General features: G+C 38.0%; 1 protein-coding gene across 9 annotated transcripts in view; it reads right to left on the bottom strand.

Moving 5' to 3' along the window:
* Window positions 1-23,771, bottom strand: part of CEP112 (centrosomal protein 112) — a 415,035-nt gene that overhangs the window by 292,426 nt on the left and 98,838 nt on the right. For all 9 annotated transcript variants that reach the window (XR_009614112.3, XR_009614106.3, XR_009614109.3 and 6 more), the window contains 5 exons: window positions 15,810-15,964; window positions 15,138-15,267; window positions 13,994-14,086; window positions 13,060-13,119; window positions 4,328-4,407 (listed from right to left, as the gene is read on the bottom strand). Coding sequence is in view for 2 of the 9 variants with exons in the window: in XM_060645622.3 (XP_060501605.1) it covers window positions 4,328-4,407; window positions 13,060-13,119; window positions 13,994-14,086; window positions 15,138-15,267; window positions 15,810-15,964 (518 nt within the window). In the remaining 7 variants the exon portion in view is untranslated. The remainder of the gene's footprint in view (window positions 1-4,327; window positions 4,408-13,059; window positions 13,120-13,993; window positions 14,087-15,137; window positions 15,268-15,809; window positions 15,965-23,771) is intronic.

Genomic DNA, 23,771 nt, shown 5'->3' with positions numbered 1-23,771 from the left:
TCACAGATTTAAAGGTTAAAATCAAACCATACAGGTACCAGATGACACATGGAAGAACAGGCATCAGTACCGAACCGGTTACACAGATTATATCAAATGCATAAATTAGATGGGGAAGCAGCTCTTTATGTCCTTACAGGAAATAATCTCTAATGAATACTGATGAGTCAGAATGACAAAAAGAAGGAAGATGAGGATATATGTAGAGTTCAAGAGGAAAGACGATGGGGAAGGAATATTTACACTTGCATATGAAAGGCTACACAAAAACTGGCAACATGGCTGCTTCCGGAAAGGGAAAATACACAGCTAGAAGGCTTAAATGGAAGGGGGCTTTTCCCCGTACGCTCTTTTTTTTTCTTTTTTTCTTTTTATCTTTCAGATTTTAAACCATGGTACTCTATGATCTAGCTTCAGAAAGAGTATTTAAAAATTGTAAGGGTACAGGGGCGCCTGGGTGGCTCGGTCGGTTGAGTGTCCGACTTCAGCTCAGGTCATGATCTCGCGATCTCATGGTCTGTGAGTTCGAGCCCTGCGTCGGGCTCTGGGCTGATGGCTCAGAGCCTGGAGCCTGCTTCCGATTCTCTGTCTCCCTCTCTCTCTGCTCCTCCCCCGCTCATGCTCTGTCTCTCTCTCTGTCTCAAAAATAAATAAACGTTAAAAAAAAATTTTTTTTTAATTGTAAGGGTACAATTAGCCACTGTTTCACTTTTCCTTATAGTGTTTTTGTTTACAGCAAATTCTAAGCAAGAGCAAACTTAACATCTATTTCTAAATATTTATATATTCAAATATCTTCTAAGTTTGCATTTTATATATTATAAAAATTTGCAAAAAGTCAGATAAGCCCATGTTTCAGGATTATAAAGTAACGGTGATAAAAATTTAAGGAAGGCAACGATTAAAAAGAAAAATAAAGGAATAGCCAGTTTTCATAAGACGTCTCCTTTTAACAAAAATGCATGTTTGTTTCAGTAATGTCAACAGGCCTCTGGGCTGAGAGGTTAAGGCCCAGATCTGAGTTTGTTTCATCTCTCTGTACTTCTTCTTAAAACCCAGCAGAAGTTTAATTCACACACAGTCATGTATACATATATATGTATACATAACGACTACAACCAAAACAATATGTTTTAGTTAAATAAGGGCTTGCTTCCTGTAGGGTCATTTCTCACCATATCATCTAAAGACCAACATTATCATATGTTCTAGTAAAATCACGACTACATATTTTCAGTACCAATTAAAAACCAGAAACTTTTATATGTATATATTAGTGTGAGGGTAGAAATACTTACAATGTTTACAATTTGACAATGCAAAAGAGTGAAAATGGATCAGAATAAATCTGTTTCAAGGAAGTTTTGTATTTGACTGCAAAAGAAATGCTTGAGAGTATCAATCAAAAAGAAGACTTAGCAATGTTTCATCAAATACTTTAAAACAGACAATGTATAGAGTATCTCAGAACCATGCTTTATTATTTTCATAGCACAAAAAACTCAGATATCAAATCTGTTAAAAATATATGAATATTGAAAAGGAATAAACCAAATCTATACCATCTACCCCTCTTGTTTATAGATTTTTAACTTCTCTAAAAATAAAAAAAAATATTTTCCACATTAGTCCTTCAAAGAGCTATGCCAAATTATCTTGCTATCTATGGTCATTTTCCATTCATTAGTCTACTATGCTTCCCATATGTTTTAATTACTTATCTTTGAAAACAAACGAACACATACAACTCATACCATTGATAGTTTCAGCTAACTTTCAGTTATTGGAGGATATTAAAATTATTTTCTAGAATAAAAATAAAATAGAAAGTAAAAACTATTTAGGATATGTGTAGAATAAGAACTCTAGCGCAGTAATACTAAACTAGTTTTATTTCTGGAAAATAATAACAATAGGCAAATGAGCTTTAAGGAGTCAGCATCTTAAGTGAATGCTGACGGCAAATCAGGGTCCCTCTTTAATAATGAGAGGTTCTCAGGTATCATCTTGAGCTCTTAACTGAAGATTGAGTTGAATACATTTATCATGGGTTCCCACACATATGAATTCCTATGTATGAACTGCTGTCTCTGCTGGTCTCTACCACACATTCAACACACACAGAAGAAATAAACCCTTAATGAGTAAATGAAAAAATGATGAAATGAATAAATACCACCACATTCAAAAGTGAGATTTTCCATTTTGTGTACATTTATTACAGAAAACATTTTGCTAATAATCAAGGCAAATTTCTAGATCGTACATAGCTGTCTTCTGGGAAAAATGGAATTGTCCCTGGACCCCAACTGGGTCTAACACAGTTCTTAGATTCAAAAGCAGTAGCAGTCACTCTCCAGACTATTTTCCTTGGGGAGACAGCCAGCTTGGGCTGTTGACTCTGAAGTTCAGACCACACAACAACTTACTCTGTTCCTTTCATGCCAGAATGCCCGTGCTATCCTAGGTGTTGGACTGTTAAGGTCAGACAGACATGTAGTCAAAACGAAGACATCTCCCGCACAGGGAATGGGAGAAACAGGCCTACGGGGGAATTTTAGTAAAAATCTAAAATAAAATAGCCTTTTTAACTCCAAGTAAAATTTGGTATTTTGGTATAGACCTTTAAAGCCTTAAACAATGTGACTTGGCTCGGTGAATGGTAATGTTGTATACAGAAAACTACCGAGGTTTCAGGGGGCTTACACTATCTATCAGTGAACATTAAAAGATACTATGCTATTTTACACATAAACTCTCAATATGCCACTGGAAAGATCTTTCTGAATTCCAACTGCACTTATTGTCAACAGGTGAGTATCCAGGACTCTAAGTACTGCCAAAGCCTAACTTGGACTACACGAAATCTTTAAGAACAACAGTATGTCTTGACTTACATCTTCTAAACCTTCTACGTGAGGATACCACAGTCTATAGACATTGTAAGTACCAAACAAATATTTGTTGACGTACTGTTATTCAAAGGGATTTTCTCTTCTTCAGGGATATAAAATGCAAGTCAACAAACCAATGAAAAAAGTATAGAGAAATTACAAAAGAAGAGAGCTGAAGTAGAACAAAAGAGAAATGAAAATGGTGATAAGCTGAATAGATGAAGAAAGTTATTAATCAACATTTTAAGGAGGACAAAATGAATGCAGAATAAAGGAAGGGCATCCCATCCATAAAGAGAGCAAGAATGCCCTAGTTTTGTCCAACTTAGAGCATAAAGCACACTTGTTTAACTTAATGTTTAATGAATGTTACAGTTCTCTTCTGACTTTATCTAATTCATACGTAGTGATGTGAACAAATAAGGCATAAGTCCTTGTGTAGATACAAAATTGATACCCCATGACGTCCTAGTACATAAATTATTTTAACATGTTCTATACGGCAACTCAGCTAATACATTTTATTAACAAGGAAAATGAGGGAGAGGAAATGGTCATGCAGTCTTCACAGGCAGAATCTGAAACTAAGTTTGATTCTGAGTGTTCTTTTTTGGGCTTTCTAGAAATTCTTTGAAGTTTTGAGGAAGAAGGAAAAATCGAATTAGCTGATTCTCTGAGTTAGCTAGATAAAACGTACTCAAGTAAGCTTCCCTTCTTAAATCTCTTTTTTGGGTCAGGTACCCTGTTCTTATCACTCTGTGATAAAATTGCCAGAGGTCTTGAATATCTTTCCAACCAACCCCAAGGTCCTCTGGGAAGGTACTACACACTACCTGACATACGGTGGAAACTCAATATTTATTGACTAAATCAATGTTTTCCAGCTAGAAACCGAACGATAAAACCTACTGATAAGAAGGGCCTAATCAACCTAGTAAATGAATGGAGAAGACAAATAAAATCTGATACTTTAATGTGTATATTTAAGTGTTCTATCATGAGACAAAATCTTTTCTAAACAATGCTTGTATAGTAGTCCATTTTCAAATATAACAACTGGAACATTTCATTACCCAAATTTGTCAAAAAAAAAAAAATCTACAGAGGAATTTCTAAATGTCCTAAGACCTAAATCTTATTTTTTTTCGTTTTAATCTGTTTTCATTTAAGAGGAAGAAAGCATCTAAAACCACTAAGTTCTATTTTCTTACATTCCTATCACTTAAAAACAGATGAACTGATTTTTCATTTAAAAAAAATGTGCTGGCTAGTAATAAAATTCAGAAAATAGAGATTCACAATGGAAAATGGACTCAAACTAAACCACAGCAAGGCTGTTATAAAAAGATGATGTTTAAGTTCTAGTTACTTCATTTGGCCCACGGATTGGAACAAGAGCATTTTTTAATTAAATATATTACAATTTTACTCACTTCAGTGCTTCCTCAAGTTTATGGATTTTCTTTTGAGCTTCTTCTTTCTCTTGACCAAGTTCACTCTCCAGGTCATGAGTCTGCCATGACAAAAACGGTAAAATTTACCAGAAGGCAAGTGCTCAAAGGAGAAACACAAACAATGAAGCAGTAATCTTAAATCTATTTTTAACGTCAAATTAGATTTAGATATTTGAAGATAGAGACTTGGTTAACCATGTTCGTTTACCGTACAACTATTTCACTTACTATACTTTCAATACCTCTTTTCTGGTCAAAGTTCGTAACTGTGTGAATCTACCTGTGTGGGGATTTCCTGTAAAATAAACTGACGTGTAAGACCTTCAAAGCAGGAGCAATCACTTTTGAATTTTTTTTAACTTACATATTAGCCAGAGGAAAGGAATCTCACGAGATTCAGGAGAATGCGATACATGACGTGTCTACATTCTGCAAACATATACAGGTTATGATGAAACAGTCCTCCCTTCCACTGCTGGGGATGGTTTGAACAAGCGTCCACTGGGTGTGGGAGGCAATCCCCCCACCATGAGTATCTCTTTCCTAAACGCAGCATCCTTCAAGTTGGGAGGAAGGCAGCGTGAATCATGAGGGCTGGAAATTTCTCTTCACAGAAAAGTCTTCGGGTGCAAATGCATATAAGCATATCCAACAAGGACATTACATGGATCTAGAGGGAAAGGAGACTTTGGGACAGCTGGATGGGAAGGGAGGAGTCAACAGGTAGCCACGGTTCCACACACAAGGGAGCCCGGCTGGGAGGTGAGAAATCACAAGTCACTTAGTGGGCTGGGAAAACTGGCTGTGTACCTGCTGGCAGCCCAGGTAAGGCTGACAGGGCCACTGGTGGGTACAGGGGCTGGGAGAGGAATGACAGGCAAAAATACCAACAACACACACACATACACAACACTTCAAACACTGACTCAGTGCTAGCCCAAAATGCCTGTCCTTAGCTATTTGTATCAGTTTGGATGGAGACCTCTCTAAATTCAAAAACCTTTTCCTTTGGGAGTGCCTGGGTGGCTCAGTAGTTAAGTGTCCAGCTTCGGCTCAGGTCATGATCTCGCGGTTCACGGGTTCGAGCCCCGTGTCGGGCTCTGTGCTCAGAGTTTGGAGCCTGGAGCCTGCGTTGGATTCTGTGTCTCCCTGTCTCTCTGCCCCTTCCCTGCTCATACTCTGTCTCTCTCTCTCTCAAAAATAAACAAAAATATTTTTTTAAAGAAACGTTTTCCTTTGATAATTCTCTTACATTTTTCTCCTTTGGTGCTTTAGTAAAATCAATACATAAATAAAATCCATTGTCTGTAGACTCAAAGGAGAGAGAGGAGAAAAGGCATTTTCCTTGAGTTTTTTCATATTTTCATATTCCATGAGAATATCACAAAGCTTCTACTGGCTGCTGTGAGAACAAGAGGTGAGAAAAAATGGGAAACAGGAACCCACAGGGTGGTGGCAAGGGTAGGCCCTCAGGAGAATGAGGACAGGGGACGCCTCTCCCCCATATTCTAAATAGTAAAGTTAAAATACCTTATAAATACCGACCTCACGAAAAAGAGAAAGAGCATCTAACCTGCCTTGTAAATTTTTGCCACTGCATTTATTTTACTTTACATGAGGAAAAAAATTCAATTGTCCACAATTTTACCAGGTTCTAGACTGAAATTACTGTCTTTCTTCTATTGGATCCCTGGTCTGTACTGTATTATAGGCTTGGCACATAGTAGGCATGCTAAAATGGCATAAGTACATAATAAAGAAACAGAAGCAGCAACCCCACACTGATCTGGTCCCTTTAACGTATGAAAGAGATTAAAGCCCAAAATGAAACCCAGAGATGAGCCAGCGTGGACATTTTGGAAACATACATATTCGTATCGGGAAAACCCTTTCTTGAAATACAATCCTAAGTAAAAATCCAAACATCCACTAACATAAAAACACAAAGAAAAGAAAAGCTGTTTGAGTGGAAGATGCGGAAATGACATTTGGGAAGTTAACGTCTCGGTGTTAATGTTTCTACTGCTGTCACATGTTTCCCTAGGCTTTTCGCTTAAGTTTCCTTGTTTAATTAATTTTAAGTCTCTTACAAATATCACAAAGATTGGGCTTTTGACCCAAATTACACATTTTCTTTTACTAGGGGAGATTATTGGGTTTATTGTCATCACTAAAATACTGTTTCCTTTTTTAAATGCTTGTTTATTTTTGAGAGTGAGAGCATGAGTGGGGGAGGGGCAGGGAGAAGGGGACACAGAATCTGAAACAGGCTCCAGGGTCTGAGCTGTCAGCACAGAGCCCGACGCGGGGCTCGAACTCACAAACCACGAGATCATGGCCTGAGCCGAAGTCGGACACTTAACCAACTGAGCCACTCAGGTGCCCCACTCACGAAAATATTCTTATTTACACATTTTTCTTTAGGCTTTGGGGGTTTTTATGTTCCCTTTTTATATAGCTTTTGTTGTTGTTCCAAAACTCGTCTATGTTCTGATAGACTGACATAGATTTTCATTTCACCAGTGATACTACAAAGATATCACAATTATTTTTAACCAATATTTCTAATAGTCAACAAGTGAAAAATTAGCCTCTGTGTCCTATCTTTTTAAGTGACAGCTTAGCACGTTAACTTCTCCTACCCATTCTGTTTTCTTTTAAACCTGGTTGATTTGATCCAGATAACCGTTTTAACATTTTTCTTTATCTACACATCTCTTCTCTCGAGAAATTTTTCTGACACCTGCATTATTTTGTATCATGTACACAAAAAACATTTAAAATTCAACTCTATTTTAGTTAATTGTGGCATGCACCCCTACTTCCTTTTCATTCTTGAGTATTTTCTGTTGTTTTGTTTGATGTGATGTTTTGCTTATCCTTAGGTGAATTAAAGTACATCAGCCAGTAAGAATTTATTTTCAAAAAGAATATCTGGGTGACCTATCTCTGAGGCTCTTCACGTCCAAGAAGGTCGGCTGTTGCCCTTGCACTTGAGGGAAAGGGTGTGTATAAGATTACGGAGTCACAACATTTTGGCCTAAAAACAGCATTTGTCACTCTACTGCTTTGAGCCGTTCGGATTTGCAACCAGGGAGACTAAACTCCCCTGACCTCGGCCCCCTCTCACCCAGGCCTGGATATTTACAAAACCACTCTCTGCACTGAGGTTCAAATGCTGTTGAATCGCTTTATTGCTTTTTACCTGATACAGGGTGACTCTTCTAAATCCGTATACAGAGACCTTCAGGAAGGTTCTCTCCTACCTTTCCTTTTGTGTGAATCTATTCTGAGCCCCCCTCCAGGAATATCAATTGTATGCTCATTTCCTGTTCTCTGCTTTCGTATCTACCTCCTGTCTCCAGATGTTTCATTCTTTGCCTTTCCCTTGCAGTCTGCAGGATAATGGTTTGTCCTGATTGACCCTTTACAGCATCTGCTGTACCCCACCCCAGCTCCTACGTGAATCTTGGACCTGCTGTCGTGTTTTCAGGGTCTCCGCAACCCTTTCCATGACAAGTACCTCCGTTTTCACTTCATCCTTCTCTCTCCTTATGATGTCTCCTCCTCTTTCACAGACGTCGTACTTTCCGGGATTCTACTGATGAATTTTTTTGGATGTTTTCTTTTGGAGTAATACCTATCAGAAGAAACTCCGTTCCCTGGGTCTTCTGTATTGGCCTCCCTTTGCTCTATGCTGTTTTTCCACAGACCCCATTTTGGCTCTTTTCTTCTACTCATTTGTAAAGGGCATGTTACCCTTTCGGATTTGAGGCTTGGCCAAGAATGCGGGGGACACAGCCTGGCTTCCGTGACCCGCCGGCTAGGGCGGTCTTCTTCTCGGGACAGCCGCTGCAATCCAGGTCCCAGGAAGTCCCCAAGGCGGTGGACTGGGGATTTCTACCGAGGAGGAGTTTTCTCCACACCTCACAGCCTACTTGTGTGGGACTCTGAAGCCACCTGCTACATGGGGAACTAACAGGGAGCTGCTGGCAGGGTTACTGGTCGGGCAGTGATGTTGTACACGTTGGGACTGCACTCCGCGACGCCCTGCACTGCACCACCAGGGGTTTCCCCTGTTCCCTGCTGAGTTTTGTTTTGTTTTTCTGGGACTCAGAATGCTCTGCATGAAGGTGTTGTTGAGATTGACCCCTTTAAGTGAAAACTTCAAAAAAATTACCCATACCTTTGAGGAAAACCTATCTGAAGTGACAGGGTGATCTTGAGTGCAAGCTGTGGAGTCAGACTGCATGGGTTTCTACCCTGCTCCTCCGGAAGTGACTTGACACTCTGTGCCTCCGCTGCATCCCGCCCCCCCCACCCTGAAAAACAGGGGTTAACGGTAACTATATTTCAAAAATTGTGATGAGTTAGTAAGCGACTCCATGGAAAATAAGTTAATTGTGATGAGTTAATAAACTACTTCCTGTATAGCCCTTAGAACAATTTCAGGAACATAATAATAAATTCTCAGCAAATGTTAACCTTCTCACACTGAACACTCTATACATAAAGCAGTTTCTTGAAAACCCAAGGTCATTATGAAGACCCAGAGTCACAGTGACGGCCCAGTACAGTAAATCCCTTAGATGGGCTGTCTGCCCTTTCAGAAAATAGCCCCTGAGTTGCTAAGAATTTGAGCTCTTGTAAGTGCTTTTTATCCCTCTCTGTTCAACCTTAACCTTGTCGTCAGGTTTGCAGCTGTGCCTTCCTGACGCCAGTCGGTGCGCTAACTAACGCAAGCACCTTGATCTGATTTATTGCCTCTAAACCACCGGAACCATTTCTGAAGCAGAAATGGGACCATCTGAGGGGGAGAATGAGAGGCTTCCCTCGGAGGTAAAGGTGCATGTGTCAGTGCACAGACTTTTGAGCTGAGGGGTCCTTAAAGCTAGAAGCTGTTTCTTTCTCATGTATGTCTACATCCCCAGCACAATACCTGGCCCACATAAGATCTGTTTATTTGTCCTTAATTGAATACATTTGTATTGGGTGGTTAACTGCCTTTTTGGACTCTATTTTTAGTTGTTACCTATATTCCAGGTAGATATTTATTTTACCTATATTCTATAGTTTAGTTTTTACCTATATTCCAGGTAAATATATATTTTACCTATATTCTATACCTGTGGTGATAAAGATAATGTTTCTGTCAACCTTTCCTTTTTTACGTACTCTACACAGTGGAGAATAACCTGATCTTGTAATCCTTTCCCTACTATATATGGCTAATACCAAAAATAAATTTTAATCACTTAAATAATGAAAATACAAACCGGAGAGTCAAAGACACAGCACCTATTCCCCAACATGGGAGTCTGTTGTAAATAACTGATTGAACTAGACATAACCACAATTATTGAACATTTACTAAATGTATGTAAACATATGTAAAATATTACGTCTATTTTCCCTGGCAGCCCAATAATTTAAGTGATCCAAAAAAAGGAGTACTTGTATAAATAAGAAAGAGATTCTGCTCTGCCGAAGGACACAGATACACGGTGGCAGACATCCCAGCACAGGAAGGGGCAGTGAACTGCCCCTGTCTCTCATCTGTTACACAGTCACAGCAGAGTCATTATAAGTAGGTATTTTAATTCTCGCACATTTCAGAATATACATGCTTAACATCTGTCTCACAAACTTCTTTAGGTAAACAGTACCATCTTTCACTCTTTGGTGACTGTTTGGAAAACAAGCAATGGGTTATTTGTAGGAGGCAGGTGTTTCCTTGCTAGTAAAATCATTTAGCCCGACCATTTCCTGATTTAACAGATTAGGACACTTCATCAAACAATGACATTTAGTTTTACTACCTATTATTTGTTTGATGTTCAAAGATCTTAAGAGCAGGCAATAGCCGCTAGAGATCAATAAAAACCATTAGATAATATGTGTGTGTGCTTAAATTAGGGACAGCATTTGATGCTGTTTCTCTGACCTCAAAGACAAGTTGGAATCACTCATGCTGCTTTCTTATTGGCGTGAGGAAATAATGTCACTCAGATGGCATTTCCTCCTCCTGAACAGATATTCAGAACTAAGTTTTCTACCAAAAGTTATTGAACGTGCACACCTGTAACACCGGCTGACCACCAAAAACCCTATACAACCCACTTGGCGATTGAGTCCACAGTCCAGGACTGTGTCAGATTTATGTCAGCTCTTTGTGCAGCCAAGAAGGATATTCCCCGAGGGGGGTACAAGACATCAAATCTTCAAGGACTGAGATCACAGCAGGTTTAATAAAGAAATAAGAACAGATGTCAATTTAAAAGGGGGAGACTGTGAAATTAATTGTAAAACAAAAAGTGACATGCTGAGCAACATTTTCTTCCAGCGCAAATGAAGTCAGAACACATGCAATGTGACCAATTGTGCTTATTTTTCTTTTAAGGATTGCTATTATTTTAAACACTTCTTCTTTACATTGAAAACAATTAACACACTTTAACTACTTACATTATTAAAAAGCTAGGCCAGCTGATACCGTGTGGAAAGGGAAAAAGCTGTAGTTAGGACGCCTAATAAAAAGGACTCAGCTTTGCTCCCCTGTCACTCAGGGAAACACAACAGGAGTGGGTGGGAGGTTACTGGACAGGCGCAAACTGAGCTCGAACGTGGTTTCCTGTGTGTGTCCGCCAGGCAGAGGGGCTGATCCAGAAACCTTAATGTACTTTGTGGCTAACTAGCCAAGAAAAGACAGCGGTAGGAGATGGGCTCTCCAGCTCTGACAGTCCTCAGTAGAACTTAACAGGAGTTTGGGATAGGAATACATTCTTTCAAAATTAGTCAGTGCCTGCCCTTCTCTTTGCTCCCAGCCCCTCCTTCCACCTCATAGGTACCCAGATACTATCTCAGGAAGAGAGCTGACCACAGAGCTTAAAGAAGCAAGAGGCCAAGGTGTTCCTTAACGAACAGGAAGCCAGACATCTGCCCAACAAATGAACAATGGACCGACCAACAAGTACACCCAGAGGGTGCGTTATTCAGTGGGGGTGAGGCTTATGATAACGTATGGTCTTCTTTTAGTAAGAAAAATATTTACGAAGCTGCATGCTCCACAGTAAAAAACTAAAAAAACAAGTTCTTTATTTCAATGAAAATAATATTTCCCTCTCTTGTTCAGATACCATTTTGTACACATGAAATATATTTAAGATCCTGCATTGAGGCCGCATTAAAACAGCACGAGAAAAAACCTTAGCAATAAGAAAATTATAATTTAAAAAAATTTTTTAATGTTTATTTTTGAGAAAAAGAGAGAGAGAGCACGCGAGCAGGGGTGGGGGAGGGAGGGAGACGCAAAATCTGAAGCAGGTTCCAGGCTCTGAGCTGTCAGCACAGAGCCTGATGCGGGGCTTGAACTCATGAACTGCGAGATCATGACCTGAGCTGAAGTCAGACACACAACCTACTGAGCCACCCGGGCGCCCCAGAAAATTGTAATTTTAAAGGGCATGTATTCAGGTCAATACATGTCAGTAGAAATATTCACTTTTCCAAATGACAGAAACACTCTTCCTAGATATTAAGCTCCTGGAAGGCAGAATCTATGCTAATTTATCCTTAACCTTCTCCCCCATTCCAATGACACCTTCGACCAATGAAAGTGTTTAATGAATATCTGCTGAGTGACTATATGGATAAGTGAGATGAGGGATACACAGTGTTTTAAGAATGTTGTGCTATAAAACCTGCTTCATTTTAAACTGTATGTATTTAATTATTGAAGGATTAATGTTTTTCTCATTTTCTTTTATATGTATATTTTTACAAGTAGGTTAGTTTGGCTAATATTGCAACAATAAATAATTCCAAAAGCAGCAATAAAATCTTTGCTATTTAACTGTTCTTTACTATCCAGGTTATACAGCAAACAACAAATTCAAAACTAAAGTTTAAAAGTCACAAATCTAGGGGCACCTGGGTGGCTTGGTCGGTTAAGCTCCAACTCCTGATTTCGGCTCAGGTCATGATCTCATGAGCTCAGGTCATGATCTCACGGTTCACAAGATCATGGGATCGAGCCCTGCATCAGGCTCAGTGCTTACAGTGTGGAGCCTGCTTGAGATTCTCCCCCTCCCTCTCTCTCTGCCCCTCCCTTGTGCGCACACATGCACACGCTCTCTCAATAAATAAATAAACATTAAAAAATAAGTCACAAACCCATAGAACCTTGCATTTTATTGCCAAAGGTGTTAATAGTATATCAATAAACCCCCAGTTATTACTGATAACACGGATGCCAGCATATGCAGAATTATTCACTGTTCTAAATAACATGAAACAATTATTCATGAAATTTTTAACTGGTAGACAATTCTTTCATTGTTTTATATTCCTTGGTTAAATATTTAGCATTACCGCACATATGATACAACAGAACACAAACGGCTCCTATCACTTGTATCATATTTTTAAACTGGTAGAAAAAACTATAATTTCAAAGTGTTATGAGAAGTTAATACCACAATACTTACTCTTCACTCATTAAATATAATATACAAGGGGTGTTTTTACATTGATACAATTAATCGAATTAAAGAAGCTGTTTATAAACATGAAAAATGAAGAAGCAAAATTTGATCACTGGCTAGCTGAAATAAACTTGAGAAATAAATGATTCTTTAAAGTCTAGAATGCATGGCTTTATAAAAACCAGCCCCCATGCTCACTGCCTTACAGTGCCCCACAAAACACATTACCTTTTTCTCATAGGTGTGTTTTAAATGACTTTTCTCCATTTGAAACTTATTTTCTTGATCCTGTGAATAATAAATATTTATTTTTATTATAGTTAAAGTTGCTACTGGAGTCAATAAAATTAGTAATCTACATAAATTCTGGGATGAGCACTGAGTGTTGTATGTAAATGATGAATCAGGGGATTCTATCCCCAAAACCAAGAGCACACTGTATACATTGTATGTTAGCCAACTTGACAATAAATTATATTAGAAATAAATAAATAAACAGACAAACAAACAAACCAAACTACCTGATGACAAACCTTATTGAAGTTTTGCATATTATGACAAGAGCCCTACCTGTCCAATGATGTAAACTACAAATAGAAATATGAATAGCTTTATGTTAGGGCAGAACAGAAAACCTTAGTTATCTGAAGATGTTAACTACTCTCACAAGGACCTACTTTAGAGTGGAAGAGAAACTTTCTGGCCCTTATTATTAGGAGATTACTTAAAAGTAACCAACTGACTCAATATAGAAATAATACACTTGAAATTATATCAGATGCCAGTCTGGCATGTCTTGACCATGAGGGAAAAGGAAGGATCTAGAAGATGTGAAGAAGAAAGAGAAATTATGAAGACTGGTTGAGAGGAATTTAAAGGGAGGAGATTATTCTAAAATAATAATGTATTTAAATAAGGCTTATTTTTTGAATGAATCAAAAAAGATTATTCAAATTAAAATTATTGTTCTTTATTCTCTATATCCCACTAGCATCTTCTTTTGTTAAAATAAATAAGACGAAAAATGTTACAACGTAACAAAAGAAAAAATGGCTGGTTCCATGTCTGAGGGATTCTTTTAAATCAACTCTTACTTATACATATAATCAAGACAAGGAAAGGTGAGATTTAGCCACTGCTCCGTATAAAAATAAGGACTCACCCTTAGCTGTTGCTTTCTTTGAAGTTCTGATTCCTGGAGCTGCTGTTTTAATTGACAGATGTTCTGTTCTAGTTCTTTAATCATACCAGATGCCTAAAAGAATTTTAAGAATAATGAAAACCAGTACCATCCTAGAACTTCTGGTTGAATAAATATATCTTTTTTCCCCTCTGATTAAAGGTTTAATCAGAATGAAAATAATCTATAAATCTGAATGAAAAATATGTTTTCAAAAAAGCTTAAAAATATTTTAAAGTAAAAATATAAACTAAATTCTGCACAGTATTTAAAGTTATGAAAATACAATACTGATAAAGATAACAGGCTTACAGAAGACATTCTAAATTTTAATTTTAAAATGAAATCCACTGGAATACTTAATTCATAACATAGCAAGTAACTGATTGCCTTAGAATTGCAGCTATAGAATTCTCTTTGTGGAAAGCTTCAGTATCAGACACAAAAAAAAAGTGTGTGGCTGCTAGTAAGGGTTCTTGCAGATGTATGTGATGACAGGAAAACTAAAGCATGACCCAGATTTCCAAATAATAATAATAATAATAATAATAATGTACATCGTTCTCTAAAAATGGATTATTAACACAACTGAGCATTTCTTCTTGTATTTTTATATGTCCTCTCCTTTAAAAACTTTGGTATTAGAAAGGGTTAACTCATAGCAAAATTTAGTTTATTAAATATTTATATCATGCTCTGTATTAGACATTTAGCATTTTCAGCATTTTATAATTTTTTTTAATGCTTATTTATTTTTCAGAGAGTGAGGGAGACAGAGTGCGAGCAGGGGAGGGGCAGAGAGACTGAGACACAGAATCCGAAGCAGGCTCCAAGCTCTGAGGTGTCAGCACAGAGCCCGACGCGGGGCTCGAACTCACAAACCCCAAGATCATGACCCGAGCCAAAGCTGGATGCTTAACCAACTGAGCCACACAGGTACCCCAGCATTTTCCGTATTTTAAACACCAATAAAAATCCTTACAAGTTTCAGTTATTCCAAGAATAAAGCAAAAAAGAGACTAATTTCAAATGCCAAATAGTTAGCTTCCCACGTGGCTGATCTACACCTCTAAGCTGAGTAAAGTAAGTAACTACTTTGTACGACTGTATCTACAGCATCTAATACCTTAGAAGCTGAAAGAGCATGTTCCTTTTTTAGAAGGTTTATATCAGCATCATATTTGGTTTGTAATAGTTTCATGTTTTGTTCATAATCATTCACAAGGTGATCTTTCTCTTTATGTAGTGAGTTGCGCCTAAAAGCAGTAAGAGAGTAAAATATACTTCCAATACGTTTAGAATCAACCTCTAAAATGAAAATTTTTAGTGAACCAAACTCAAATGCATTATCTTTTTTTTAAATACTGTTTTAAGTTTACTTATTTATTTTGAAAGAGAGAGAGAGCAAGCAAGCAGGGGAGAGGCGGAGAGAGAGGGAGAGAGAGAATCCCAAGCAGGCTCCGCACTGTCAGCACAGAGCCCAATGCAGGGTTTGAACTCACAAACTGTGAGATCATGACCTGAGCTGAAACCAAGAGTTGGACGCTCAACCAGCTGAGCCACCCCAGTGCTCCCATTATCTTTCAATACATCAAACAAGTATCCTACTCACATTTTTACCAACTTCTTAAATGTTATACTTCTTATATTAAATGGGACTTTTAAAATTAATAAATGGCAGTCTCTGTGCTGGAAACCTCCCGCGGTTAAATGTGTAATTAACTCTGGCAAATAATTTTTAGAGTCAACATCAGTACTTTACAGCCACACTTGATAGACATCTGACTTCAGACGATACCTTGCCTTTACTTCTTGTAATTCATTACATGCTATCTGGTAAATTCTCTCAAGCTCCAATTTTTCTTGAATTAATTTCTGTCTCTGTAAATTACTGTTCTCTGCTTCTCCAGTCAGCTGCTGGACACGGGACTCCAGTTCCTTGACCATCTGGTTCTGAAATAATAAGTCATTGTTAAGAAAGCCCCTGACTGACTTTATAACACTTCTGTATCATTAAGTAGCCTGAAGAAAATATATGCCCCATTACAGAGAACAATACAATATTCTTACTAATAAAAATCAAACCAACCTCTAAGTTAACAAAATCTTTAAAAAGAAAAAAAATGCTTTCTCCCATAGGAGTAAGATCATCATGTTTATATGCTTTTAGCTATTCATTTGTTCAATGAATATTTACTGAATGTGGTATGATTCCAGGATCTATGGACAAACCAGTAAATACGAGAGATGGAGTCCTTATCCTTACAAAATCCTTATCCTTCATGTAACTCAATAACTTGTTAGGTAAGTACTTGGCAATATTCTTTACTCTTCATTTGAAGTTTTAGAAACTTATTAAAATCATAAAGGCAATGTAATAATATTTTTAAAAAGAAACTTTAAATTTTAATTTTTAAAATTTTAAAGTAAGTGATACACATATCATCAATCAGTGTATAAAAGTATTTTATTACACAGTTGCAGTATTAGTGAAAAAATATTTCGTTTGTTTCAGATTTTTATTTACTTACCATTTTGCCAAAAGCACTGCTTTTCCAGGAGCCTTCAAAATCATCACATAATTAAATCATTTCCCTACTACTTGATGCCTAAGTCCTTTTGAGTTTCTCACCTTTATAAAACTAGATCAAGGTATTTATGACTAGGGACTTTATCTAAAATTAGGGTAGGCAGGCATTAGCTGAAGGGACAATTGATTTTCATTTTAACAATTAACCTTCCAGTAAGTGTGAGCAATTAGAAAAGGTTAGGATGATATTCCAATTAGTTCTTTTATACTCATCCTGAGATAAACATTCAAAATAAAGTTGAAACATTAAATAATAGTACAACCCCAACACTGTCTATTCGTTCCATCCTTTCTTCATTATAATACAAACTTAGATATATAATTTAAATTTTGGAAACAATAGGTTCTAAATTTGAGAAATGAAAACAATTACAACTAACGTAAAAACATGGTATGAAGATATGGTATATAGAAAATACATACAATTCCTAGCTCAGAGCCTGACACATATCAGATGCTCAGATTTCTTCTCCATGGATCCTATTCATTCTGCCTCTTTATTAATGATCCCTCTGCTTTGGGAATTCCTTTCAGAAGATCATTTTCCAATGTATACTCTAATCTCCTTGTTTCCTAAATATCGATTGACTGGAAGAAACAAAGAAAAGAATACATCCTTGGCCTTCCAGTTTTAAATGGTAGCATAAAAATGATTTTTATTCCTCCTTCTCTTGGAAATTACCAAAAAGAGACCAGATATACTAGAAATGGAAATGAAACCCTGTCTTAGTAAACCCTAAGAGAGAAAAACTTCTCTCTCTGGCTGTGAAGGAGTAGGTTGCAATAATAGATCACACTTGCACTGAGAACAAGTGAAAAAACCAAAAGACACCAAGAAAAAAGCAATTTGAAGGCATTCGAGAACTTCCAAGGCAGCTGGGATTTAAGGGGGCCAGAGACAGAAACCGTAGAGAGACCAGTCAACATTCTGCAAGCTGCGGCATTCCTGAGGATGAGGCATGGCAATTAGAGCAGGCCTAGGCAGCCAGGACTTGAAGAATCAAGATCCCTGAGAGAAAAGGTTCACAGAAGAAGGGACTCCACACAGGAAGTTTTCTCCTCGAGGAATTTGCCAAATTTCTAACATTTACAGGACAGATGCCCATGAGACCAAGGGAAAAGATTCTGAAAAGCAGACTAGACTTTTCAGCAGTATCACTGAGGAGTGAAAAAACTGTAGATTATTCAAGGAGGAAGGCCCCTGGTAACGTCAGAGACTTTCACTTGAAACTGTGTAGAAGGCCACACTAGGAGTTGGGGTGAATCAAGAGGTAGACCAAGGACTGCAACCCTGCCTTGAGCCATTTGGGTCACTGAATGGATCAAGGAAAGTTGTCTCCACACAAGATCCTTCTTAGAGGTTAGGGTGGTGCCTCTCTGGAAGAAGATAACATCATCCAGATCATTTATTACCATTCACACACAATGTCTAGCATTCAATCAGAAAACACAAGGCATGGCGGTGCCTGGGTAGCTCAGTAGGTTAAGTGTCCGACCTCGGCTCAGGTCATGATCTCACAGCTCGTGAGTTCTAGCCCCAGGTCAGGCTCTGCGCTGACAGCTCAGAGCCTGGAGCCTGCTTCAGATTCTGTGTCTCCATCTCTCTCTCTGCCCCTCCCCAACTCATGCTCTGTGTCTCGCTCTCTCTCAAAAATAAATAGACATTAAAAAACTTAAAAGAAGAAAATATAAGGCATGTCAAAAGTTAGAATCAAGAGGATAAAAACCAGAAATCAACATGCAGATGGCCCAGATACTGAAATTTAAAAATCTATGATGAATTTGTTACATGACTCAAAATATATAAGGAAGGTCTGCTAAATTAAATGATGATCAAATATAAATGCAAGAATACTCCAAGAAAGGATGACCCAAGGCTGGAGATCTTAGAAAATATCATCAGAACATAGTTATCCAAAGTAAGTGGATAATCTGTTGCTTGGTTCAACAATAGCATATGCACAGGTTGTGACGATAGCATCTCTGAACCCAATCTGGCATGAAGAATAAGCAGGAAAGTCAGGGCTCTGTGAAAAATCACATACACCCATATTCACAGGAAGCGAATTAGGACCGAGGTCAATTCAGGAAAAGAACAACAGCATAAGAAGTCTTACAGTGCCTGTAGAATAATAAATGCCAATAGATTCACCCATACATACCCCTGCCCAGTAAGACAGTTATTCATTTTATTATTTTTAATTTATTATTATTTTATTTTCATCATCTATTTTTAAAGCATTTTCCTAACACTCATGGTGTCTTACACAAAATAGACACAGAGTAAATAAAATAAATTTATGAGAAAGCATACAGGCGTATATGAAATAGCTTAAGACAATAATATTTACACAACATAAACTTTTTTTTTTAATTTTTTTTAACGTTTATTTATTTTTGAGACAGAGAGAGACAGAGCATGAACAGGGGAGGGGCAGAGAGAGAGGGAGACACAGAATCTGAAACAGGCTCCAGGCTCTGAGCTGTCAGCACAGAGCCCGACGCAGGGCTCGAACTCACAGACCATGAGATCATGACCTGAGCCGAAGTTGGATGCTTAACCAACTGAGCCACCCAGGCGCCCCGACGTAATCTTTTTTAAACTGAATACAAAGAACTAAAGGGATATAAAATAACAGAAGCCTCAAAATGGGGTAAAAAGTTATTCAGGAAAAGAGATGTTGATGTCAGATCATACTTTGCAGGCTGTGACAGGCAGTGTGGAGGGAAATTCGGGGTAGGGAACAACAGGATGAAGGAAGGAACAAATGACGGTATACATAATGACAAACAGATTACCATGTATGCAGAGAATATCCTCCCACATCGTGAACTCAAATGTGGCATTCGGAAGACAAGGCTGGAGTTCCTGAATGGGCATGGCTTATACGAAGAACTTATAATAGGCATTAGATTAGTAATTAAAGTTCTTGATCATGGGTAAATGGGACAAACTGCATTTGTGAGATACAGAACAAAAGGAGATAGGGACAGCAACTAGCAGGTTACTAGAAGGGTCCTGGAATGAGGCAACAATGGCCTGAACTCAAGTGGTAGCTGTGGAAACAGAAGGGACGAGAGAAGATCCAAGAAATTTTTCAGAGAAGTAAAAAGTATGATTAAGCGAAATATCAAGTAAAGGAGGTAACATGTGGCAAGAATCATAAATCTTCCAGGTTCAAAATCTAATATGCCAGGAGAAGTATAGCACATTAGGAATTAAAAGAAAGTTTGGCAAAGAATATTACTTTGGTAGGAAATAAAGACGTGATTTTCAACAAATTATGCGTTAGGATCAGTTATGCAACTGACAGAATGAGAAATAAGGGCTAGAAATACAGATGTTGGACCTTTACCCACAAACATTTGAAATCTTATAGGAGCTAAAAATTAGAAAGGGTTGGCAACTCAGCAACTATTTAGAAGCTAAAGTTCAACTCCTGTGGCAAAAAGAGTGACATATTTTATCCTATTTCATAATCTTAGTGAAATATGACAAGAAGATGTACAAATCCTAAGCATACATTTTAATAACTTTACAAATTGAAAACACCCATGAGCCACTGCAAACGTAAACATTACCAGCCACTCTGAAGCCTTATTGCTCATCCTCTCCAGAAAGGCAACCACTACTCTGACTTCCATCAGAAAAAAATTAATTTTGGCTGTTGTTAAACATCCTATGGATGGAATCATAGGTTACTCTTTTGGGTCAGGCTTCATCATGCATATTGTATGTCTGAGAGATTCATCTATGTCATGGGGCACAACAGTAATTAAAACTTTTTCGTTGTTATATATAGTTTTCCTTTGTGTGAATATACCTAAAATAATTTATCCATTTTACTGATGGGTCGTTTTCAGTGTCTGGCTATGAAAAATAATGTTGCCATGAACACTTTCATAAATATTTTGTGGTACATATATGCACTGATTTATTCTGCTTATACTTCCTGTGGTAAAGCTGCAATTGATTTGAGTCACAATTGACTTGAAAACTATGTCCCTGCAAAACCCTACGAAGTGAATGTTTATAACAGCTCTATTCATCATTGCCAAAAACTGGACATAACCAAGATATCTTTCAATAGACAAGTGGATAAACAAGCTATGGTACATCCATATAATTGAATGTTATTCAGCAATAAAGAGAAATGAACTTTTAAGCCACAAAAACACATGAAGAACCCTGAAAGGTACAATTGCTTTTTTATTTTAATGTTTACTTATTTTTGGGAGAGAGAGAGAGAGAGAGAGAGAGAAAATGAATGAGTGGGGGAGGGGTAGAGAACGAGAGAGACACAGAATCTGAAGCAGGCTCCAGGCTCTGAGCTGTCAGCACAGAGCCCGACATGTGGCTCGAACTCACAAACTGTGAGATGACCTGAGCTGAAGTCAGAGGTCTAACCGACTGAGCCACCCAGGTGCCCCAAAGGTACAACTGCTTAATGAAAGAAATCGGTCTGAAAAGGATACATACTGATTCCAATTACATGACATTTTGAAAATGACAAGCTATACAAACAGTAAGAAAGATCAGGGGTTGCCAGGGATTTTAGGGAGAGGAGTAGGGACAAACAGAGTAAAGCACAGGTGATTTTTAGAACAGTGAAAATATTATGTACGATATACTACAATGATGCATACATACATGAGAAGATACATTTGTCAAAGCACATGGAATTTTAAAGTACGAAGAATGAACCTTATTTTATGCAAATTAAAAAAATCATTTGGGAATTTGGGGAAATCTCAGGAAGAAATGCAGACTGTGACAAGAGAATCTAGTTACATTACAAATTATGAAAAAACCTCATCGAAGGGATGGGGGGAAAGGTGATGGTCTAAGCAATTTTGAAATGAGTGGAGTCTGTAAGACCAAAAGCAAAAAGTAACTGCTCATAAGCACTGTACCCAAAGTTGGTTCCCATAGGGGTACACTCTGAGAGAGGTACACATGCACACTGGAATTGAACAATTAACAACGAGGAGGATGGTGGAAGCCATGCTTCCACTGCTGGATTGAGAATTTACAGGTACACAAGGGGAAGAGGCTAGGATAATCCATGTGGTAATGGATTAGAGTTACAGACATCAGTAAGACATGATGCTTAGCTTAATAAAGATACGGTTGATTACATATGGAAATGTTTATAGAAATGCATATATTCACAGATCAGCACATGCACATATACTCCCTTCCTCTGTCAGGTAAAAGGGTATAAAAGAAATGACACCCCAGCAGTAATGAGCACACCCAGCACACAGATCATGGTTTCTAATACCTTCTCCATGGAATCCACATTAATGGGGGTATGTCAAAGGGGCACAGGAGCCCACTGAAAGATCTCTCAATGGCCAAAGCTGGAATAATATCAGCAACAAAATAAAATATAGGAATACTGGACTATAACCCAGAGTATAAAATAAATAATGTCCACAAGTCCACACTGATACAAATAAATGATTCAATAAATGTATAAATAAGGGAGAAGAGACAAATCTCTCATGCAGAAAAGCTTCAAACAATTTATATAGATATCCCACCCTCAAGTAAAGAGAACATAACTCCCTACTTGTGAAGCATAAGTAACTTTCTTCCAAAGAGGACAGTACGGAAAGGTGGGAAGTAACTTTATGGTGAAAACCCTAACAAACACTCCCTCAGCCAGGTGATCAAAATTAATAGCCAAAGTGGTAGGTCATTAATACCATGTGCCACTGATAACGATGCGATGAGAATAACTGTACCTGTGGGATCCTACGGCCTCAACCCATAACCCCAGTCTAATCGTGAGAAAAACATGAGACAAAATCCAATAGAGGAGCATCCTACAACATGCCTGCCCCCCATTCCTCAAAACTGTTGAGATCATGAGAAGCAAGTTAAGTCTGAGAAACTGTCACAGCCAAGAGGAAACTAGGGAGAAGTAACAACTAAATGTAATGCGATATCCTGGATAAGAAACAATGTTATGTAAAAATTAAGGAAAACTGAATAATCTATGGTCTCTCGTTAATTATGGTGGATCGGCACTGATTCATTTGTAACAAGCAGGCCAAAATCATGGAAGATGTTAGTGAAGGAAATTGGGTGTGGGGTATACGGAAACTGTGGACGACCTTGTCAAATCTTCTGTAAACCTAATACTATTCTAAAAAATAAAGCCTTCCTTTTTTTTAAATGGTTATTTAATTCAAAATGATGAACTGGTGCTATCTGGGGGTTTCTTTATAACTATGAGGCTGGAAGAAGAAATGGTGGTGGTGACCACAAAATGACAAATTCCAGTGACCTCAGAGAGGACACAGGTTGCCCCATGAATTACCACATGTCCCTACTAACAACAGGTAATCACGGCCAACAGAATATCTCAGGTGTCTGAGGCCCTGTGATACTCTTTACGGTTGGGTCTCTCAACCTTGATCCAGGTCGGTGAGCACAATTCAGTGTCAGGAAACCAGAATGGAAAAGAAAATCTCATCTTAATTTTCACTACCCTGACCTTCCGCATTACCCTTCAACTGAATAGAGTCAACAAACCAGGGCAGTATTTAGCAATACCTACGGCTAACAGAAATCACAGATGGTTGTATAGTCCATCATAGTTTTGGATAATCACTAAATACTGTTTATCCTCATTATTACTCACAAGTTACCACAGTTATTAGGCCCACTGCTAAATCTTGATATGTATTCCATTAGTTTGGAAACATATATATATTACTTTATCATGACTTTATTATTACTATTATGATAACTGTAACTCAAAAAATTGCCTCTCTTTGTGACCTGTTTTATTAAACGTAAAAATCTTTTTTTTTTTAATTTTTTTTTTAACGTTTATTTATTTTTGAGACAGAGAGAGACACAGCATGAACGGGGGAGGGGCAGAGAGAGAGGGAGAAACAGAATCGGAAGCAGGCGCCAGGCTCTGAGCCATCAGCCCAGAGCCCGATGCGGGGCTCGAACTCGCAGACCGCAAGATCGTGACCTGAGCTGAAGTCGGACGCTTAACCGACTGAGCCACCCAGGCGCCCCTTAAACGTAAAAATCTTATTCTGAGAAGGACTACGCAGACTTCACAAGGTTGCCAGCAAGATCCGTGATACAGAAAAAGGTAAAGAACTCCTCTAAGAGAGACTAAAACCTCAATAAAGCCATCCACA

Source organism: Panthera onca, chromosome E1, assembly GCF_046562875.1.
Source record: "Panthera onca isolate mPanOnc1 chromosome E1, mPanOnc1 haplotype 2, whole genome shotgun sequence".
NCBI lineage: Eukaryota > Metazoa > Chordata > Mammalia > Carnivora > Felidae > Panthera > Panthera onca.
This window is presented reverse-complemented; position numbering and strand designations above follow the sequence as displayed.